The sequence below is a fragment of the Phyllobates terribilis genome, unplaced genomic scaffold (genome assembly GCF_046119375.1).
Source record: "Phyllobates terribilis strain yellow unplaced genomic scaffold, ASM4611937v1 Scaffold_35__1_contigs__length_13245226, whole genome shotgun sequence".
NCBI lineage: Eukaryota > Metazoa > Chordata > Amphibia > Anura > Dendrobatidae > Phyllobates > Phyllobates terribilis.
The window spans coordinates 12,729,185-12,747,796 of record NW_027362795.1 but is presented as its reverse complement, the minus strand read 5'-3'; the positions used below and the strand labels follow the sequence as shown (position 1 = coordinate 12,747,796).

The following is an 18,612-nucleotide window of genomic DNA, read 5'->3' as shown; positions in this document are numbered from 1 at the left end:
AATCAGTTCTGTTATTAATCCGGTGGCATTCCGTCTTGACCTCCCCCCTACGTTTAAAATTCACAACGTGTTTCACAGATCATTGCTTAAGAGGTATGTGGCGCCGGTGGTACCGTCACCTTTACCTCCCCCTCCTGTGGTTGTCAATGGTAACTTGGAGTTCCAGGTATCGAGGGTCATTGATTCACGCTTTAATCGCCGGTCCCTTCAGTACTTGGTTCATTGGAAGGGGTATGGTCCTGAGGAGAGGATGTGGGTTCCTGCGTCGGATATTAACGCAGACCGATTAGTTCGGGCCTTCCACACGACTCACCCGGATAAACCTGGCCCTGAGGGTCCGGAGGCCCCTCGTAGAAGGGGGGGTACTGTCACGGGTGTGTTGCCACGAAGATCGTCACGAGTACACAGCCTGACTTCTCGCAGCTGACTTGTTGGTGCTTTGTGCTTTCTCGGCAGTGAAGGAGTTAATTCTCTCTCTCTCTGGGCTAGCTGAGGTCCAGCCTCGCCCAGCTGCAATCAATGCTTCTTTAGTGAGACTCCTTCATATTCCTGCAGGTCTGTTTGGGAAGTGTCGGTGAAAGCTTTTCATTCAGACTTACAGAGCGGAGCGTGGTGTTTGGAGTTGCTGAGATAAGTGTATTTGGAGTGTATTTTCCCTTCCTCGCTTTATCATTTATCTCCTTTCCCGTTGGTGTTCCCTCTGTTGTAGTTGTGTAGAAGTTGTATGCAAGGTGGTTTTGGTTTTTCCCTTGTACTGTCTCGTTCGTCTAAATACTGTGTGTGGGCATATTATTTCTGGTTCCCAATTGTTGTGATCGGGGTCCTTCTCAGGACTAGATTACTGAGGTGCAGGGATCCTCAGGAGGTAGGGGTTACGCTGGCGGCCTGGACCTCTGTACCTTTAACAGTACCTCCAGGTTTAGGGATTAGTCAGGGCCCCAGCTTAGGGTCAGCTTAGGCCCCCTACCTCCAGTATTCTGTGACAGTGTGACAGTAGTACCATCCAGTCTGGCAGTTAATCTGCTCCCTGCTTCAGCCATTTGGAAAGCACCGCACCCTACTAAAGCTGGAAGCATATTGCGGGAAGCTGCCAGATACAGCCTTGTTCTCCTCTGGTTCAGTCCTCTGTGCTCAGCTCCCGGCTTGTGTATTTGTTTCCTGTTGTGGCCTCGGCCCATTTACTGACTACTTTTGTATGAATTTGTATTTTCACTGACCTCCATGTTCTGACCCGGCTATCTGACTATTCTTCTTGCCATCTCACACCACAGAACATTAGATAACACCATGGCCCAAGCTTAGGGGTCTCTGTCTAAGTCCAAATCCATGTAGAGGGGTTAAAGGATGATGAGCAAGGCAAACCCTGGGATCTGGAAAATGGAGTAGATAGCACCAAGCCTGTTTGTGGTAGCCATCTTTTGAACTGCCAGGTGACAACGAACAGAAGAATTCCAAAGTTATCACCATATAAAGTGACACGCGTCAGATTTGAAAACTGGGCCCAGATAGGAACACAAAACTGGCTGCAGGAAGGGGTTAAATCAGAGTATTTTGGGTACTAACTACTATAGTCAAAACTGAGTGTATAGATCCTAACACATCTACTGAAATAATCAATCTCAACAGTCTCCATCAGTAAGTAGTGAGTAACTAGTGGTGAAACCTCTCTGGGGTAATTAGAGTATGGGGCTCGGTGGCTCTTCGTAATCTAAACTATCGTAAGGGACAATATTTTCTGTCAGATGATTTTCAAGAAGAAATATTAGACATTCAAAGAAAACTTTTTATAATAATGCAGAGATGAGGTGTCTTAAATTTATCTTAGAGATATATCGTGGCACAGGTGTAATGTTTTTTTCTGTTTAGTTTATCACAATCTAGTTTGAAGTTAGTCGGTTTTAAAAGAAACTGAAAAGTCAGGATAAAGGGAAACTCTGCTGTTATTGTACAGACATTCACATTTGGCCGTCACTGCAAATTTAATGTTGTAGATCATAAATGTGAAGTTTGGCCAGAAAGACTGGACCTGGTCTTGTAGGGACCATATGAGCACATTCAGCAGCGCAGAAGGGAGAGAAGGTAGATTCATCCAATAAGATATCAGGGATCTAGGAAGCCAACAGCATCATTACCCTCCGCTTTCACTTACAGTCCCATCATATTTTTCTTCAAGTGATTTTCTGGCTTTGTGGTTTACAGATCTGGGCAGGTAACGTCTTCTAATCACAGGGAGTAGGTGGATCATCCAGGTTGTAAATTCTATGGAAAAGGGTTTCAATGCCCAAAATCATTTGAACAGTTTTGGGTGGAAGAGAATGTTGTGGTTTAGAGGCAAAATGGTGATCACATGATAGTAATACAGCCGGACTACACAACCGATAAAGCAGCCACAGCCGGTGACTGAGAAGAATCTGTGACTTCTCTGCATTTAGTGGTTACTACTCACCTGGGTAGTCATATGTAGGAATCTCCTCTTTACACCGCTCATCACCCCTCACATATGTCTCTGTAGTATTAATATGGGTCAGATCTTCACCCTGAAACAAATATTGTAAAAGTCACAAACAGATGAGAAGTCACATCTATGATCAGTTCTAATCCTGCCATCTCCACCGTTCTCATTACACAAATAGAAAACATATAATACTGGTGGATAAAACAAGACTGAGCACAAGACCTTCACAGCCGTCTACACATCATAGGGGAGATCTCATGACACCTTCTCTCCATCTACCTGATGATCCTGAGGAATATTGGGATCTTCTTGTTTACAGTCATGTGGAAGAAAAGGATGGGGACATCTCTCTGGTGTTGTCCTCTTACTGGATAGATCTGGAAGAAACACATACAGAGACTGAATTCAATCTTTACATACAGATAATTATAGGCCGTGTGTATTTAGTCCTGTCTATTACCTGGTGATGTGTGGGGCTGGGGAACCTCCATCATGATGTCCTTGTACAGATCTTTGTGTTCTTCTAAATACTCCCACTCCTCCATGGAGAAATAGACGGTGACATCCTGACACCTTATAGGAACCCGACACATATAATGATACAGTCATCCCCCCGATCCTTTCATAGCGTTACTGTATAATGTCCCAGCAATGTCACCTCTCCAGTCAGCAGCTCGATCATCTTGTAGGTGAGTTCTAGAATCTTCTGGTCATTGATGTCCTCATGTATCAAGGGGTGAGATGGAGGCCCTGTGATTGGGCTCAGGGGTCTTTCCCATCCCTTAGACACAGGGGCCTGACAGCGTACACTAGCGGTCTTCTTCACTAATGTGTAATCCTGGTTATGGAGAGACACATTATTAAATCTCACTACAGACATTTCCAGAGTCCTCACCTCTCCAGTTCTGTCCATCTGTTATTCCCATAGATAAGAATGATGTAATGTGACGTCATCAGAATCTCTCACCTCTCCAGTAAGCCGGAAGAGGATCTCTAGGGTGAGGTGTAATATCCTCTCCGCCATCTTGTCTCTGTCCATATTCATCTTTGATGGGTCCATAAGGAAAATTCTCTTAAATAGAAGATATTCACTGAGAGGATCTGATATTGTAGGGACCTGAATGAGAAGATGATGAGCCTATGTAACATCATAAAAATCCTGTGTAATAATACAATTACTGGAGATAATAAAAGGAAACATATGAGGAGATATATTATTTTACAGTATTTAGTTTTCTTCTTTACATATAGTAATAAAACCTATATATTTTAGGCCACAGACAACAAGCAGTTTCTTTCTTGGAGTCTGTAGCTGAACACATTTCTCAAAGACTCATCTTCCTTATTGCTAATTCTCGCCTCATTTACCGACACTAGAATCAGCATTAGCAATACTGCAGGAGATCTTCATTACACGTGACATGAGAAATAACTACTTCATGATGAGGACGACATATTCATCTTCTACTACGGCTCTTGAAACATATTTAGCCAGAGTGCTTCACTGACTACATCTCCACCGGCCGTCTATATGAATGTTTCCCGTCTTCCCCGGACTGTAATCTTCTATCACGTTAGATCTCATGTCTGATTCACACACAGAAGTTTGAGGCCGACACATGGTAAGGTTTTTATTATACATAGCAGGCCTATCCTGAATGGGTGCACCTTGCCATGGTGGGATAGCTTTCATGCTATTTTTGATCAAAAACAGTGTTGCGAAGAACCCTATTTTATTTAAATGCACTTTTGCTTTTTACTTATTTATTTATTTACAGCAGGGTTTATGACCATTTTTCTTCTTATAGGTTTTTTTTCTGATTAATGGCCCTAGTAAACATACATTTATGTGCTGCATGGATACCAACTAAAACCAAGCTCAAATTCTGTGTTTTTTCACGAGCACCATAGTGGCCGTGTGGGAAGACGCTATGGATGATACACCCCTAACTATCCAACTATCATTTGGTAAAAATCTCATAGGTCCTGGATTCATTAGTACCTGCACGAAGAATGGGGCTAAGTGAGTATTTATTAAAGGGAATCCACTCAACCGACTACCCCATGGCTGATTAAAGGGAATCTGTCACCCGCTGGGACTTATCTAACCTCTAATATGGGGATACAGGTGATAGAAATGTGAATCTATACTTACCTGTATGCCTCATATTAGAGGTCTGTTTGCTGTGAAATGGCTTTTTATTCAGTGAAGATTCCGATGCTTGCGGGCCGCGAAGAAGTTCCCTGTGACGTGCAGTTAGCATGTTCAGGTCCCGCGCACTTCACTTTTTACGGAAGGTGCAGCTGTACTGTGTACTATGCAGTCATAGTACTGCAGGGATCTTGTGTGCAGGTGCCGGTGAATCACGGTGAATTCCCGGCGCCTTGGCTCAAGATCTCTGCAGTACTATGGCTGCATAGTACAGAGTACAAGTGCGTCAGTACCAGGCGCGGGATCTGGACATGGCGAGTGCACGTCACAGGGCACTGTGACATGCAGGGAAGGGGGGAAATATTTTAATCAACACAGTAGGCGGGGATTTCTTCCCGTCTCCTGGCCAGCAAGCATAGGAATCTTCACTGAATAAAAAGCCATTTCACAACAAACAGACCTCTAATATGAGGCATAGATGTATAGATTCACATTTCTACCACCTGTATGTCCATATTAGAGGTCAGATAAGTCCCAGGGGGTGACAGATTCCCTTTAATCAGCCGTGGGGAAGTCATAAAACCAGATATGTATCAAGGTATTGTAAGGTGGCTAATGGCCGCGTAGTCGACGAGAGGTATGTGTCACAGAGATGGCTGGTCTCTGTGATGTAACCCGGAGTGTTTCTCTAGGGCACATAAGCACTAAGAGGATCGTTTGGTGCACCTGGGAGCCGGGTTATGGGTAGCTAGGAGAGAATGGGTGGGTCCAGCTACCCACATACCTCACCTCTGGGTGTGGTTAACAGCCTATAAAATGGAGGCAGTTGTTTGGCACATGGTCTGTGTGTTTGGAGGGAGAAGACCTCCTGTGTATGTTTGTCTTCAGACCAAGCCAGGACACTGGACGCTACTCCAGCTTGTGTGCCACACAGGCCTGGCTGAGCAGAGACCTGCTAAGGACATTTACTTTGTTTGCCTGATCTAAAGGCTATTTGCTTTTCTGTTTGGCTTCTGGGTTTATGAAGCAATAAACCCACACGAACTTTTAAAGGAACATGCCTCACGTTTTCCTCCTGTCGCACCCAAGTGAGTAAAACCTCTACAATTGGTGTTAGACGTGCGGGCAGTGTTCTCAGCAGAGATGTGTGACTGCTACAGGAAAACTTGCATGTCCTGGGTGAAGTCTGTTGCAAGCCAGCAAGCATCGCCATTGTAGCAACAGGAGACCAACAGGCTGTTGCTACAGCAGATCCAGCAGCACCAGCAGGAACAATGGCAGCAGATGCAGCTTCTGGCAACCGCCATCCAGGGCAGGAAGAATGCCCCAAACCTAGGTCCGGCTGATGACTCCCACGTCCCGAAGGCAGTAAAACGGGCTTTGCAGAAAATGACCCCTGGGGATGACATTGAAGGTCGTTGAGAGGGAGAAACTTCCGCCAGAGCAGTGGGCAGAGGTACTGGTGCCATACTTGATGGGAGAGCCCCAGAAGGTGTACTATGATTTAGCTTTGCAGGACGCCAAAGAGTATGCCAAGCTAAAAACTGAGATTCTCTTGCACTTGGGGGTGACAATAACTATCAGGGCACAGGGGGTTCAGTGCTGGGCGTATCACTGGGACAAACCACCTCGCTCCCAAATATTTGAACTGTTGCACCTGGTTCAGAATTGGCTGCAGCCGGAATCCTCTACGCCTGCGCAGATGGTAGAGCGGGTGGTGATGGATCGGTTTGTGCACTCCCTGCCGAGGCCCATACAGACTTGGGTTGCCCAGGGTGATTCCCAGAATGTGGATGAACTGGTCAGACAGGTCGAGAGATACCAGGGAGTTGAAGATTCCTTGGGAAGGCAGCCCACTCCATACTGGGGATCCAAAGTCCCTACGGGTGACGTTGTTTGCTGGAGGTGCCGCGGCCCAGGCCATATAGCCGCCCGTTGTCCCCTGATCCCTGAGCCGATGGATTGCAGCATAGGATGCCGTTGTTCATATTATGCTTATCTGGCCTGCAGTGTAAACTGTTCACCTAGCGAGGGGCCACAAGCATATCACGTGAAGGTGAACGGACGGGAGTTAATGGCACTGCTAGATTCCGGGATTCTGGTGACCCTTATGAGGACCACCCTTCCTCACCAAATGATCCTGGGGAAAAAAGTTGGCATTCAGTGCATTCATGGTGAGGCTAAGGATTACTCCATTGCCAGAGTGGACATTGAAACGGCCCACAGTACTGAGTCCCACGAGGTTGGCGTCGTTCAGAACTTATTGCACCCTATTATTATAGGCTGGGACTTTTGTTTGTTTTGGGATCTGTGGGGGAAGGGTTCCCGGCTTGCTGGCTCAGATAAGAAACCAGTTAACCTTGATGAGGTATCACCACATCCAGAGTCTGACAGGATTCCCTTTTGTGTCCTTGTGGAGGATAAGGAGGTAGCGCCCCCAGAGTCTGCCATTCCGGAGTTAGGAGTGACCAGTGAGAATTTTGGGTCTGCCCAGCATAGAGACCTAACTCTGAAGGAAGCCTTTAATAATGTCACTGTTATAAATGGGGTTGCACAGGAGCCAGGGGCTGACACAAGATTTCCCCATTTAACAGAGTACGGCAATAGAGGTTTTTTTTAGTTTGCTGGTCATATGACCATTTTGCCTATTTAATCCGGCTCCGCCCTCCTGGCTTTGCTGGACTTCATTTGTATTTACTACTGTTGAGCTAGCTTGTTGCTCTATTGCCGTACTCTGTTAGTTTTGCTAGGTCTTATGACCTCTTTGCTTTCTGTTGTGTGTTTGTCTTTGACTGCTACTATTTCTGCTAGGAGGTGTCCAACTAAATCCCAGTCCTTAGATCTTGTAGGGATCCCTCCCCCACATCTATAGGACTGCGTTCAGACTAGCCGAGGACTTTAGCGGGTCTGATCGCAGGATCAGGTTCCCCGTTACATCGTAGGGATCTAGTTTAGCACTATTGTAGGGACAGATCTCCTGCCTTTCCTTAGTCTCTGTAGCAGATCATAACACCCACCTCTCACTTTGGAAGTCACCTCGTGCCATTTGGCCATTATTGAAGTGCCGTTCGAGAGAATTGATATAGACTTGGTCGGTCCCCTGGTTGAATCTGCTCGTGGGCATGAATATACAGTCATATGAAAAAGTTTGGGCACCCCTATTAATCTTAAGCTTAATGTTTTATAAAAATTGGTGTTTTTGCAACAGCTATTTCAGTTTGATATATGTAATAACTGTTGGACACAGTAATGTTTCTGCCTTGAAATGAGGTTTATTGTACTAACAGAAAATGTGCAATCTGTATTCAAACAAAATTTGACAGGTGCATAAGTATGGGCACCTCACCAGAAAAGTGACATTAATATTTAGTAGATCCTCCTTTTGCAAAAATAACAGCCTCTAGTCGCTTCCTGTAGCTTTTAATGAGTTCCTGGATCCTGGATGAAGGTATTTTTGACCATTCCTCTTTACAAAACAATTCCAGTTCAGTTAAGTTTGATGGTCGCCGAGCATGGACAGCCCTCTTCAAATGATCCCACAGATGTTCAATGATATTCAGGTCTAGGGACTGGGATGGCCATTCCAGAACATTGTAATTGTTCCTCTGCATGAATGCCTGAGTAGATTTGGAACGGTGTTTTGGATCATTGTCTTGCTGAAAGATCCATCCCCTGCGTAACTTCAACTTTATCACTGATTCTTGAAAATTATTGTCAAGAATCTGCTGATACTGAGTGGAATCTATGCGTCCCTCAACTTTAACAAGATTCCCGGTGCCGGCATTGGCCACACAGCCCCAAAGCATGATGGAACCTCCACCAAATTTTACTGTGGGTAGCAAGTGTTTTTCTTGGAATGCTGTGTTTCTTTGCCACCATGCATAACGCCTTTTTGTATGACCAAACAACTCAATCTTGGTTTCATCAGTCCATAGGACCTTCTTCCAAAAAGAAATTGGCTTCTCCAAATGTGCTTTTGCATACCTCAGCCGACTCGGTTTGTGGCGTGCTTGCAGAAACGGCTTCTTTCGCATCACTCTCCCATACAGCTTCTCCTTGTGCAAAGTGCGTTGTATAGTTGACCGATGCAGAGTGACACCATCTGCAGCAAGTTGATGCTGCAGCTCTCTGGAGGTGGTCTGAGGATTGTCCTTAACTGATCTCACCATTCTTCTTCTCTGCCTTTCTGAAGTTTTTCTTGGCCTGCCACTTCTGGCCTTAACAAGAACTGTCCCTGTGTTCTTCCATTTCCTTACTATGTTCCTCACAGTGGAAACTGACAGGTTAAATCTCTGAGACAGCTTTTTGTATCCTTCCCCTGAACAACTATGTTGAATAATCTTTGTTTTCAGATCATTTGACAGTTGTTTTGAGGAGCCCATGATGGCACTCTTCAGTGGAGCTTCAAACATGAGAACAACTTGTAAGTGGCCACTTTAAGTAGCTTTTCTCATGATTGCATACACCTGGCTATGAAGTTCAAAGCTCAATGAGGTTACAAAACCAAAAAATGTGCTTTAGTAAGTCAGTAAAAAGTAGGTAGGAGTATTTAAAACAAGAAAATGATAAGGGTGCCCATACTTATGCACCTGTCAAATTTTGTTTGAATGCAGATTGCACATTTTCTGTTAGTACAATAAACCTCATTTCAAGGCAGAAACATTACTGTGTCCAACAGTTATTACATATATCAAACTGAAATAGCTGTTGCAAAAACACCAATTTTTAGAAAACATTAAGCTTAAGAATAATAGGGGTGCCCAAACTTTTTCATATGACTGTATATTGGTTATCCTGGACTATGCCACACGCTATCCTGAAAAGATTCCACTGAGAAACTCCTCTGCAAAGCGTATAACCTGCAAGTTGGTCCACGTGTTTTCCCAAACAGGCTTACCAAAGGGAGATACTCACAGACCAGGTAACTCCCTTTATGAGTAAGGTGATGAGGGAGTTATGCAATGTCATGCAAATCTCCCAAGTGAGGATTTCAGTATACCATCCTCAGACAGATGGCCTTGTCGAACGGTTTAACAAGACTCTGAAGAGTATGCTGAGGAAGGTCATAGAAAGGGACGGCAGAAACTGGGACTGTCTCCTACCATATCTGTTCTCCATCCGAGAGGTTCCACAGGCCTCTACAGGGTTCTCGCCATTCGAACTCCTGCATGTCCGACATCCGCGGGGTCTCCTGGATGTCGCAAAGGAAACCTGGGAAGCAGAGGTCACGCCCCACAAGAGCGTTATCGAGCACGTCGCTCTGATGTAGGAGATGATTGCGAAGGTGATGCCAATCGTAAAATAACATCTCCTCCAGGCACAAGAAGTTCATGCCAGAGTCTACAACTGGTCAGCCAGAGTGAGGCAACTCAATCCGGGAGACCAAGTCCTTGTGCTAATTCCTACGGTGGAAAGTAAGTTCTTGGCTAAGTGGCAAGGGACATATGAGGTGTTGGAAAAAGTGGGTGAAGTGAACTACAAGGTTCATCAACCGGGACGACGTAAACCATACCAGATATACCACGTCAACCTCATCAAGCCGTGGCAAGACAGAGAAGCTGTGGATGCTAAATGCTTGCTGGGCAACCCAGAAGGTGACGTTGGCGCAATAGCGGAAACGCTAATGAAGGCTGAGAAACAGCAGTGTCGGGAGTTGCTGCAGAAGAACCAGGATCTGTTCTCGGAATTGTCGGGCTGCACAAGGTTCATAGAACACGAGATTCTGACGGAGCCACATGTGCGGGTGAACTTGAAGCCCTATCGGATACTGGAGGCGCAACGAGAGTTAATCTCCAAAAGAGGTGGCTCGTATGCTGAAGCTCGGTATCATTGAAGAATCCAAGAGCGGTTGGTCGAGCCCGATCGTCTAGGTCCCAAAGCCCGATGGTGAGTGGAGATTCTGCAACGACTATCGGAAGTTGAAAGAGGGCTCCAAATTTGACGCATATCCCATGCCACGCGTCAATGAGATGATCGAGAGGCTTGGGCCAGCAAGGTAAATAACCACCTTGGATCTGACGAAGGGATATTGGCAGATCCCCATGGCACAGGGAGCCAAAGAGAAGACTGCGTTTTCTACGCCGGACGGATGCTTCTAGTATATCCAGATGCCGTTTGGACTGCAGGGGGCCACTGCAACCTTCCAGAGAGCCATGGATCGCATCCTTGCATCCCATAAGAAATATACCGCAGCATACCTGGACGATATTATTATCTTTAGACCAGACTGGGAGAGTCATCTGGAAGAAGTCCAGGCTGTGTTTGATGCTCTGAGGAAGGCAGGGTTTTCAATAAACCTGAAGAAATGTGCCATGGGGAAAATAAGAAGCCAAGTACCTCGGATATGTAGTGGGTAGAGGCAAGATAAAACCCCAAATTACTAAAGTGGACCGCTGTAGAAAAAGCAAGTCAGAGCCTTCCTGGGAAACGTCAGATACTACAGAAAATTCATCCCAAACTTCACCATGATGGCCGCACCCCTGACTGACCTCCTTTAAAGGGACAAAATCAGCCATGGACAAGTGGACTGCAGAGGAGGAGATGGCCTTTCAAGAGATGAAACTGGCTCTGTGCAGGCAACCGGTCCTGGTTGCCCCGGACTTCAAGAAGGAGTTTATACTCCAGACAGATGCCTCAGATGTCGGTTTAGGAGCAGTCCTTTCCCAGGAGATACACAGGGAGGAGCACCCTGTCCTCTACCTGAGTAGAAAGCTGTCCTCCTGAGAGAAAAATTATTCAGTCATAGAGTAGGAGTGCTTGGCCATAAAATTGGCAGTGGACACCTTACCGTACTGTTAGGTCGAAAATTTAAATTAGTATCCAACTATGCCCCACTCAGATGGATAAGGGAAACAAAGGGTAAAATGCCAGGGTCACCCGCTGGTTTATAGCCCTACAGGACTTCCACTTCCATGTAGAACATAGAGCAGGGAAGCTACATGGTAAAGCCGATGCCCTCTCCAGAATCCCTTGTCTGGTAGAAGAAGGTCCCAAGCCCCACGGCTTAAGGCAGAGGGGGGATACATGTAAGGTGGCTAATGGTCGCGTAGTCGATGGGAGTTATCACAGAGATGGATAGTCTCTGTGATGTAACCCGGAGTGTTTCTCTAGGGCACATAAGCACTAAGAGGATCGTTTGGTGCACCTGGGAGCCGGGTTACGGGTAGCTAAAAGAGAATGGGCGGGTCCAGCTACCCACATACCTCACCTCTGGGTGTGGTTAACAGCCTATAAAATGGAGGCTGCTGTTTGGCACATGGTCTGTGTGTTTGGAGGGAGAAGACCTCCTGTGTATGTTTGTCTTCAGACCAAGCCAGGACACTGGACGCTACTCCAGCTTGTGTGCCACACAAGCCTGGCTGAGCAGAGACCTGCTAAGAACATTTACTTTGTTTGCCTGATCTAAAGGCTATTTGCTTTTCTGTTTGGCTTCTGGGTTTATGAAGCAATAAACCCACATGAACTTTTAGGGTATGTGCACACGATGCAGAAATGCTCAAGATTTTTTCCTGAGCGTTTCTGCATCTCTCTGGCAGGAAAAAACACATGCGGATTGTACATGCGGTTTCCTGCCAGGGACATGCGGAAATGAAGCGGTCTTCACTTTCATTTCCGCATGCGGGTTGACAAGCGCTTCCCAAGCGATTTTAGCATCACTTGGAAAGTGCTTGTCAACTTCACACTATATAAATCCATGCAACCGGCAGTGAAGACTTTAGGACCTTCCGACGTCAGCGTCACGTGACCCGTCACATGACTCTGACGTCAGCGAAGGTCCTTCATTCAACCGCGAAGTGCCCGGGAACCAAGCAGGAGCGCTGCGCGGGCCGTCAGAAGGTGAGAATATATATATTTTTTATTTTATTCCTTTTTTTTCAATGGTACCTGGGTCTGGATGAGAGTCCTCTCCTCCACACCCGGGTACCATCCGCACATTAGACCGCATGAAAAGCGCATCAACATATACAGTGATGCGGCTTCCATGCGGTCTAATGCAAGTCAATGGCGGCAAAAGAGCAGTGTTTCCGCAAAATTAATTGACATGCTGCGGATTTTTGAGCGCAGCGTTTACGCTGCGGAAAAATCCGCATCATGGGCACAGCACATGCGGATTTCAATTGGGGAACATTGCTGCCCTTCTACCATGCGTTTTTCATGCGTTTCCGCAACTGCAAAAACGCTGCGGAAACGCATTAAAAACGCATCGTGTGAACTCAGCCTTAAAGGAACATGCCTCATGTTTTCCTCCCGTCGCACCCAAGTGAGAAAAACCCCTACGATATGTATAAAGGAAAGGGTATGGTACTCAGAGAATGTTTCAATAATCCGCCTCAATGCGTTTCCCCAATAGATTCATCAGGAGGCTTGATACAGTGATGATAATTCATGATGTTCAGCATAGTGTGCCTAATAGCCAGGTGTCCATGTTTAAATAGCCCACTTCATCCAAAACCCCTCCCAGACTAGGAGGCCCATTTCCATTCCTAGAGGAGAATTGTCACAGGATATACAGAATGGAGTCTGTCTACAATAATGTACTGCACCTACGCTACTTCTCATGAGCTAGAGGTTCGATAATGTCCATCACCTAGTGTGCATGTCGGGAAGTGACGTGCTTTACACTGAAAAGCCAGATAAACTGATTGCCGCCGCGCCACTCATACCTGTGACTGTGCATGCCCATAGTTATCATTCCACGCAGGAGCGCCTCTAGGATCATTGTCCACAAATGCACATGCCCAGATGTCTGCATTCCACTCCAGAGCGCACATGGTATTGATTGCATTCCACCAACAGAAAAATCCTCTCTCTGAGATCAGCGTCATGGGAGACTAAAAACAAGTATTGCACATCCTCACATCATGCAACAGGCATGTAGATCTACTTTATCACTACAAAATATATGGGATGGTGGCCCACAGTATATTCCTAAATGGTCATATTTGACCCCTATTGCATAATTAGAGACTAACAAGTGTGGTGATCCTTGTGTATTACTAAACAGTGTTATGCACACGCCCGGGCTGACTGGCGTGTGCGTGATTTAGTGATTCCACTGTACCATGAACCAGAGAGTGCCTGGAGGGGCGTAACTAAGCGTCAACCCGATCCGACCAAGGTAGCACGATGGCTAAAGATGCCGTGCACCAGGGAGGAACCGAGCAGAGGGACCAGGTGCTACTCCAGGCCAGACTCCGGACACGGCTGTTGACCCACACCGGGGAATACAGGAACAGGCAGGTTAGGCTGGCACACAGACAGGTGGGTATTGGTAGGCACGGCTAGCATGCAGACAGGTGGGCACTGGCAGGCACAGCTGGAGTGCAGACAGGAGGATACTGGCAGGCACAGCTGGTATGCAGACAGGAGGGTACTGACAAGTACGGCTGGCGTGCAGACGGGGAGGTACTAGCAGGTTGGAGCACAGGCTGGATAGGGTCCAGTACAGACTGGGATTCAGGAACAGAACCGCAGATGAGGTAGACAAGCAGAGCAGAGAGGAACCGCTGGAGAGGTGGGCAAGGCGGAGCAGAGAGGTACCGTGGGAGCGGTGAGCAAGCAGGGCAGGGAGAAACCGCCGGAGCGGTGAGCAAGGCAGAGCAGGCAGGAACCGCCGGAGCGGTGAGCAAGGCAGAGCAGGCAGGAACCGCCGGAGCGGTGAGCAAGGCAGAGCAGGCAGGAACCGCCGGAGCGGTGAGCAAGGCAGAGCAGGCAGGAACCGCCGGAGCGGTGAGCAAGGCAGAGCAGGCAGGAACCGCCGGAGCGGTGAGCAAGGCAGAGCAGGCAGGAACCACCGGAGCGGTGAGCAAGGCAGAGCAGGCAGGAACCACCGGAGCGGTGAGCAAGGCAGAGCAGGCAGGAACCACCGGAGAGGTGAGCAAGGCAGAGCAGGCAGGAACCGCCGGAGCGGTGAGCAAGGCAGAGCAGGAAGGAACCGCCGGAGCGGTGAGCAAGGCAGAGCAGGAAGGAACCACCGGAGCGGTGAGCAAGGCAGAGCAGGAAGGAACCGCCGGAGCGGTGAGCAAGAAGGAACAGCCTGAGCGGTGAGCAAGGCAGAGCAGAGAGGACAGGGCTCTGTTCACACTGAACAGACTGGAAGGGTGAAGCAGAACCAGATACACACAAGGTACTTGCAATGAAGTAGCGAGTGGACTCCAAACTCACAACAGAAGTACAGAGACAAAGAGTAGGAGTTAGGTGCAGGTTCAGAGACTGGAGGAAAAGGGAAGATACGGACACAGAGACAAACAGGCTAGGAGAGTGTTCAGACAGGAACTGACACTGCAACAATATACAGGAGCGAGTCTGGGTATATGGCCCCCAGAGAGGCGGTCAAACAGGCTAGGAGTGTTCAGACAGGCCTGGGAAGTTATTGTGGGAGTAGATCCCACAGCACCCTCAGGTCCAGGTCGGTCAGGGTTTTCGGAGTACATTAAAGCTAAGGTCACTCTGATTGTCACAAGTTCCTATTACTGGTGTTATCCCATCTTTTTCTTGCTCTCTTGGTTAGGTATGGAGGAGTGTCTGTCTCTCCTTTGTTTCTGCAAACAATCGTGTGGAATCCAAAATGTACTGCGGGTACCTTTTTCCATGAATCTGGTGTTCATGTCTATTGCCTGTATATTAATATCTGTGACATTAGAGCGGTTTCATCTCAACTGTAAAAATTGGCCCTTGGATATTGCTTTTTTTTAAGGAGGATGGGGTGGTGGGTATCCCACTTCAATAGTTTATTAGTGCTTGTAGGTTTTATGGTAGTGGAGTGTCCTTAGGGTCCCATCTCATACTTTCTTGGTTGGTACATCCAGGAAAAGGAACTGGTAATAATTTAATTTATTCTCTAACAAATTCAAGAAATTCTTCACTCGTCTCTGACCAGATGATAAAAATAGTGTCAATATATCTATACCACACCCCAATATATGGATGCCACCACATATGATCATCCCAGAATATTGTGGTTTCTTCCCACCAGCCCAGGAATAGGTTAGCATACAAGGAGGTACAGAGACTCCCCATCGCAGTACCCCTGAGCTGGTGGAAGTACTTCCTGTCAAAAAGAAAGAAGTTATGAGTAAGAGTGAATTTTAGAAGATCCTCCATGAAGTCATTATGTCTGCTACACTCTATTGATCTTGATTTCAAGAAATGTCTTACTCCTCTGATATCATCCTCATGCGGTATATTACTGTACAAAGCCTCGATATCTAGTAATGCCAGCTCCCCTACATGCATGTATACATGCTCGAGGGTCTACATGTAGGGGAGCAGGAAAAGGGAAACCAATCCCAGAGGGATTATTCCAACTGCAAAACCTCAGGTGGTACTTTGGGAACATTATACTGTGGAGGGGGGGCATCATACATACAGCATAAGGGGGGGCATTACACTGTGTGGGGGCATCATACATACTGCATTAGGGGCATAATGGGGGCATTACACTGTGTGGGGGCATCATACATCCTGTATAAGGGGCATAATGGGGGCATTACACTGTGTGGGGGCATCATACATCCTGTATAAGGGGCATAATGGGGGCATTACACTGTGTGGGGGCATAATGGGGGCATTACACTGTGTGGGGGCATCATACATCCTGCATAAGGGGCATAATGGGGGCATTACACTGTGTGGGGCATCATACATCCTGCATAAGGGGTATAATGGGGGTATTACACTGTGGGGGGCATCATACATCCTGCATAAGGGGTATAATGGGGGCATTACACTGTGGGGCATCATACATCCTGCATAAGGGGCATAATGGGGGCATTACACTGTGTGGGGGCATCATACATCCTGCATAAGGGGCATAATGGGGGCATTACACTGTGGGGGCATCATACATCCTGCATAAGGGGTATAATGGGGGCATTACACTGTGTGGGGCATCATACATCCTGCATAAGGGGTATAATGGGGGTATTACACTGTGGGGGCATCATACATCCTGCATAAGGGGTATAATGGGGGCATTACACTGTGGGGCATCATACATCCTGTATAAGGGGCATAATGGGGGCATTACACTGTGGGGCATCATACATCCTGCATAAGGGGCATAATGGGGGCATTACACTGTGGGGGGCATCATACATACTGCATAAGGGGTATAATGGGGGTATTACACTGTGGGGGCATCATACATCCTGCATAAGGGGTATAATGGGGGCATTACACTGTGGGGCATCATACATCCTGTATAAGGGGCATAATGGGGGCATTACACTGTGGGGCATCATACATCCTGCATAAGGGGCATAATGGGGGCATTACACTGTGTGGGGGCATCATACATCCTGCATAAGGGGCATAATGGGGGCATTACACTGTGTGGGGGCATCATACATCCTGCATAAGGGGCATAATGGGGGCATTACACTGTGGGGGCAGTAAAGGGGTCCTGTACTATGAGAACAATACGTTTCCTCCCTTCCTGTCTCCATAGTTGGGTCGTATGTATCTATTACAGGAGACAGAACAAAAACCTTATGATTCTTATAAAGGGGCAACACAAGACCCCAAAAGAGTCTTCGTGCTGAAGGGGTTAATGCCCCCTGCGCCCAGTAATGGGGTCTCCACATACCTCCACCTGCAGAGCCGCCACCACATATATGGCTGCTCTGTGCGCACAGGAGCTGTGATGAGGTCACAGGAGGGGAGGAGTCAGGGGTCACATGATCAGGGGCCTCAGTGGATGCAGGACTCTGCTGTGCTGGTTGTCATGGTGCTGGATGAGCTGAAGTTTATGTGTGGGGTCAGGAGGGGTTTACAGTGTGGATGTAGCAGAGCCGCGTGTGTACGAGGTGTATGGAGCAGAGCCGTGTGTGTACGAGGTGTACGGAGCAGAGCCGCGTGTGTACGAGGTGTACGGAGCGGAGCCGCGTGTGTACGAGGTGTACGGAGCAGAGCCGCGTGTGTACGAGGTGTACGGAGCGGAGCCGTGTGTGTACGGAGCGGAGCCGCGTGTGTACGAGGTGTACGGAGCGGAGCCGCGTGTGTACGAGGTGTACGGAGCAGAGCCGCGTGTGTACGAGGTGTACGGAGCGGAGCCGCGTGTGTACGAGGTGTACGGAGCGGAGCCGCGTGTGTACGAGGTGTACGGAGCAGAGCCGCGTGTGTACGAGGTGTACGGAGCAGAGCCGCGTGTGTACGGAGCGGAGCCGCGTGTGTACGAGGCGTACGGAGCGGAGCCGCGCGTGTACGAGGCGTACGGAGCGGAGCCGCGCGTGTACGAGGTGTACGGAGCGGAGCCGCGCGTGTACGAAGCGTGCGGAGCGGAGCCGCGCGTGTACGAGGCGTGCGGAGCGGAGCCGCGCGTGTACGAGGCGTGCGGAGCCGCGCGTGTACGAGGCGTGCGGAGCGGAGCCGCGCGTGTACGAGGCGTGCGGAGCGGAGCCGCGCGTGTACGAGGCGTGCGGAGCCGCGCGTGTACGAGGCGTACGGAGCAGAGCCACGCGTGTACGAGGTGTGCGGAGCCGGGGGTGTACGGAGCCGTGTGTGTATGGAGGAGAGCAGTGTGTGTGCAGAGCCATGTGTGTACGCTGTATACAGCTGTATACTCCCAGGTTCGATCGGAGACCCCGCGGCTCTTTATCAGACTGTAGAAGAACTGACACTGGACACTCGGTAAAACTGCGCTCGGACGTCTCTTGTTTCTCGCACAGATATTGATAACATAAGATGGAGTCAGACGAACCCTCCTACAAAACCTGATAACAAAGTCATTACTACAGGACTGGATGAGAAAGGGATTTATTCTACAAGAAACGCTGGGGCCACAAATGAGAGAATCCGGGCCCCGTGGCTGGATACTCCGGGCCCCCAGCGTGTTAGGGCCACACGGGATCTTTGTTCCTGGAGCTTCTCTACTTGGTATAATGAGACTCTGATCTTGTTCTTATAAAGAGGGTTGGAGTAGAATAGAAGCTGCCTGAATATGAGGACCTTGTCTGATCTCTATGTCCTTATATACAGAGCTATGGAGATAGCGCTATTCTCTGTA

At 48.1% G+C, this 18,612-nt stretch overlaps 1 protein-coding gene across 1 annotated transcript in view; it reads right to left on the bottom strand.

The window, feature by feature from the left end:
- Positions 1-17,254, bottom strand: part of LOC141182723 (uncharacterized) — an 81,397-nt gene extending 64,143 nt beyond the window's left edge. The window contains exons 1-7 of the mRNA XM_073660860.1: positions 17,194-17,254; positions 13,271-13,438; positions 3,423-3,572; positions 3,115-3,293; positions 2,916-3,040; positions 2,735-2,832; positions 2,447-2,537 (exon numbers count right to left, since the gene is read on the bottom strand). Coding sequence (XP_073516961.1) covers positions 2,447-2,537; positions 2,735-2,832; positions 2,916-3,040; positions 3,115-3,293; positions 3,423-3,572; positions 13,271-13,432 — 805 coding nt within the window. The 5' untranslated portion in view covers positions 13,433-13,438; positions 17,194-17,254. The remainder of the gene's footprint in view (positions 1-2,446; positions 2,538-2,734; positions 2,833-2,915; positions 3,041-3,114; positions 3,294-3,422; positions 3,573-13,270; positions 13,439-17,193) is intronic.
- Between the last annotated feature and the right edge of the window lie 1,358 nt (positions 17,255-18,612).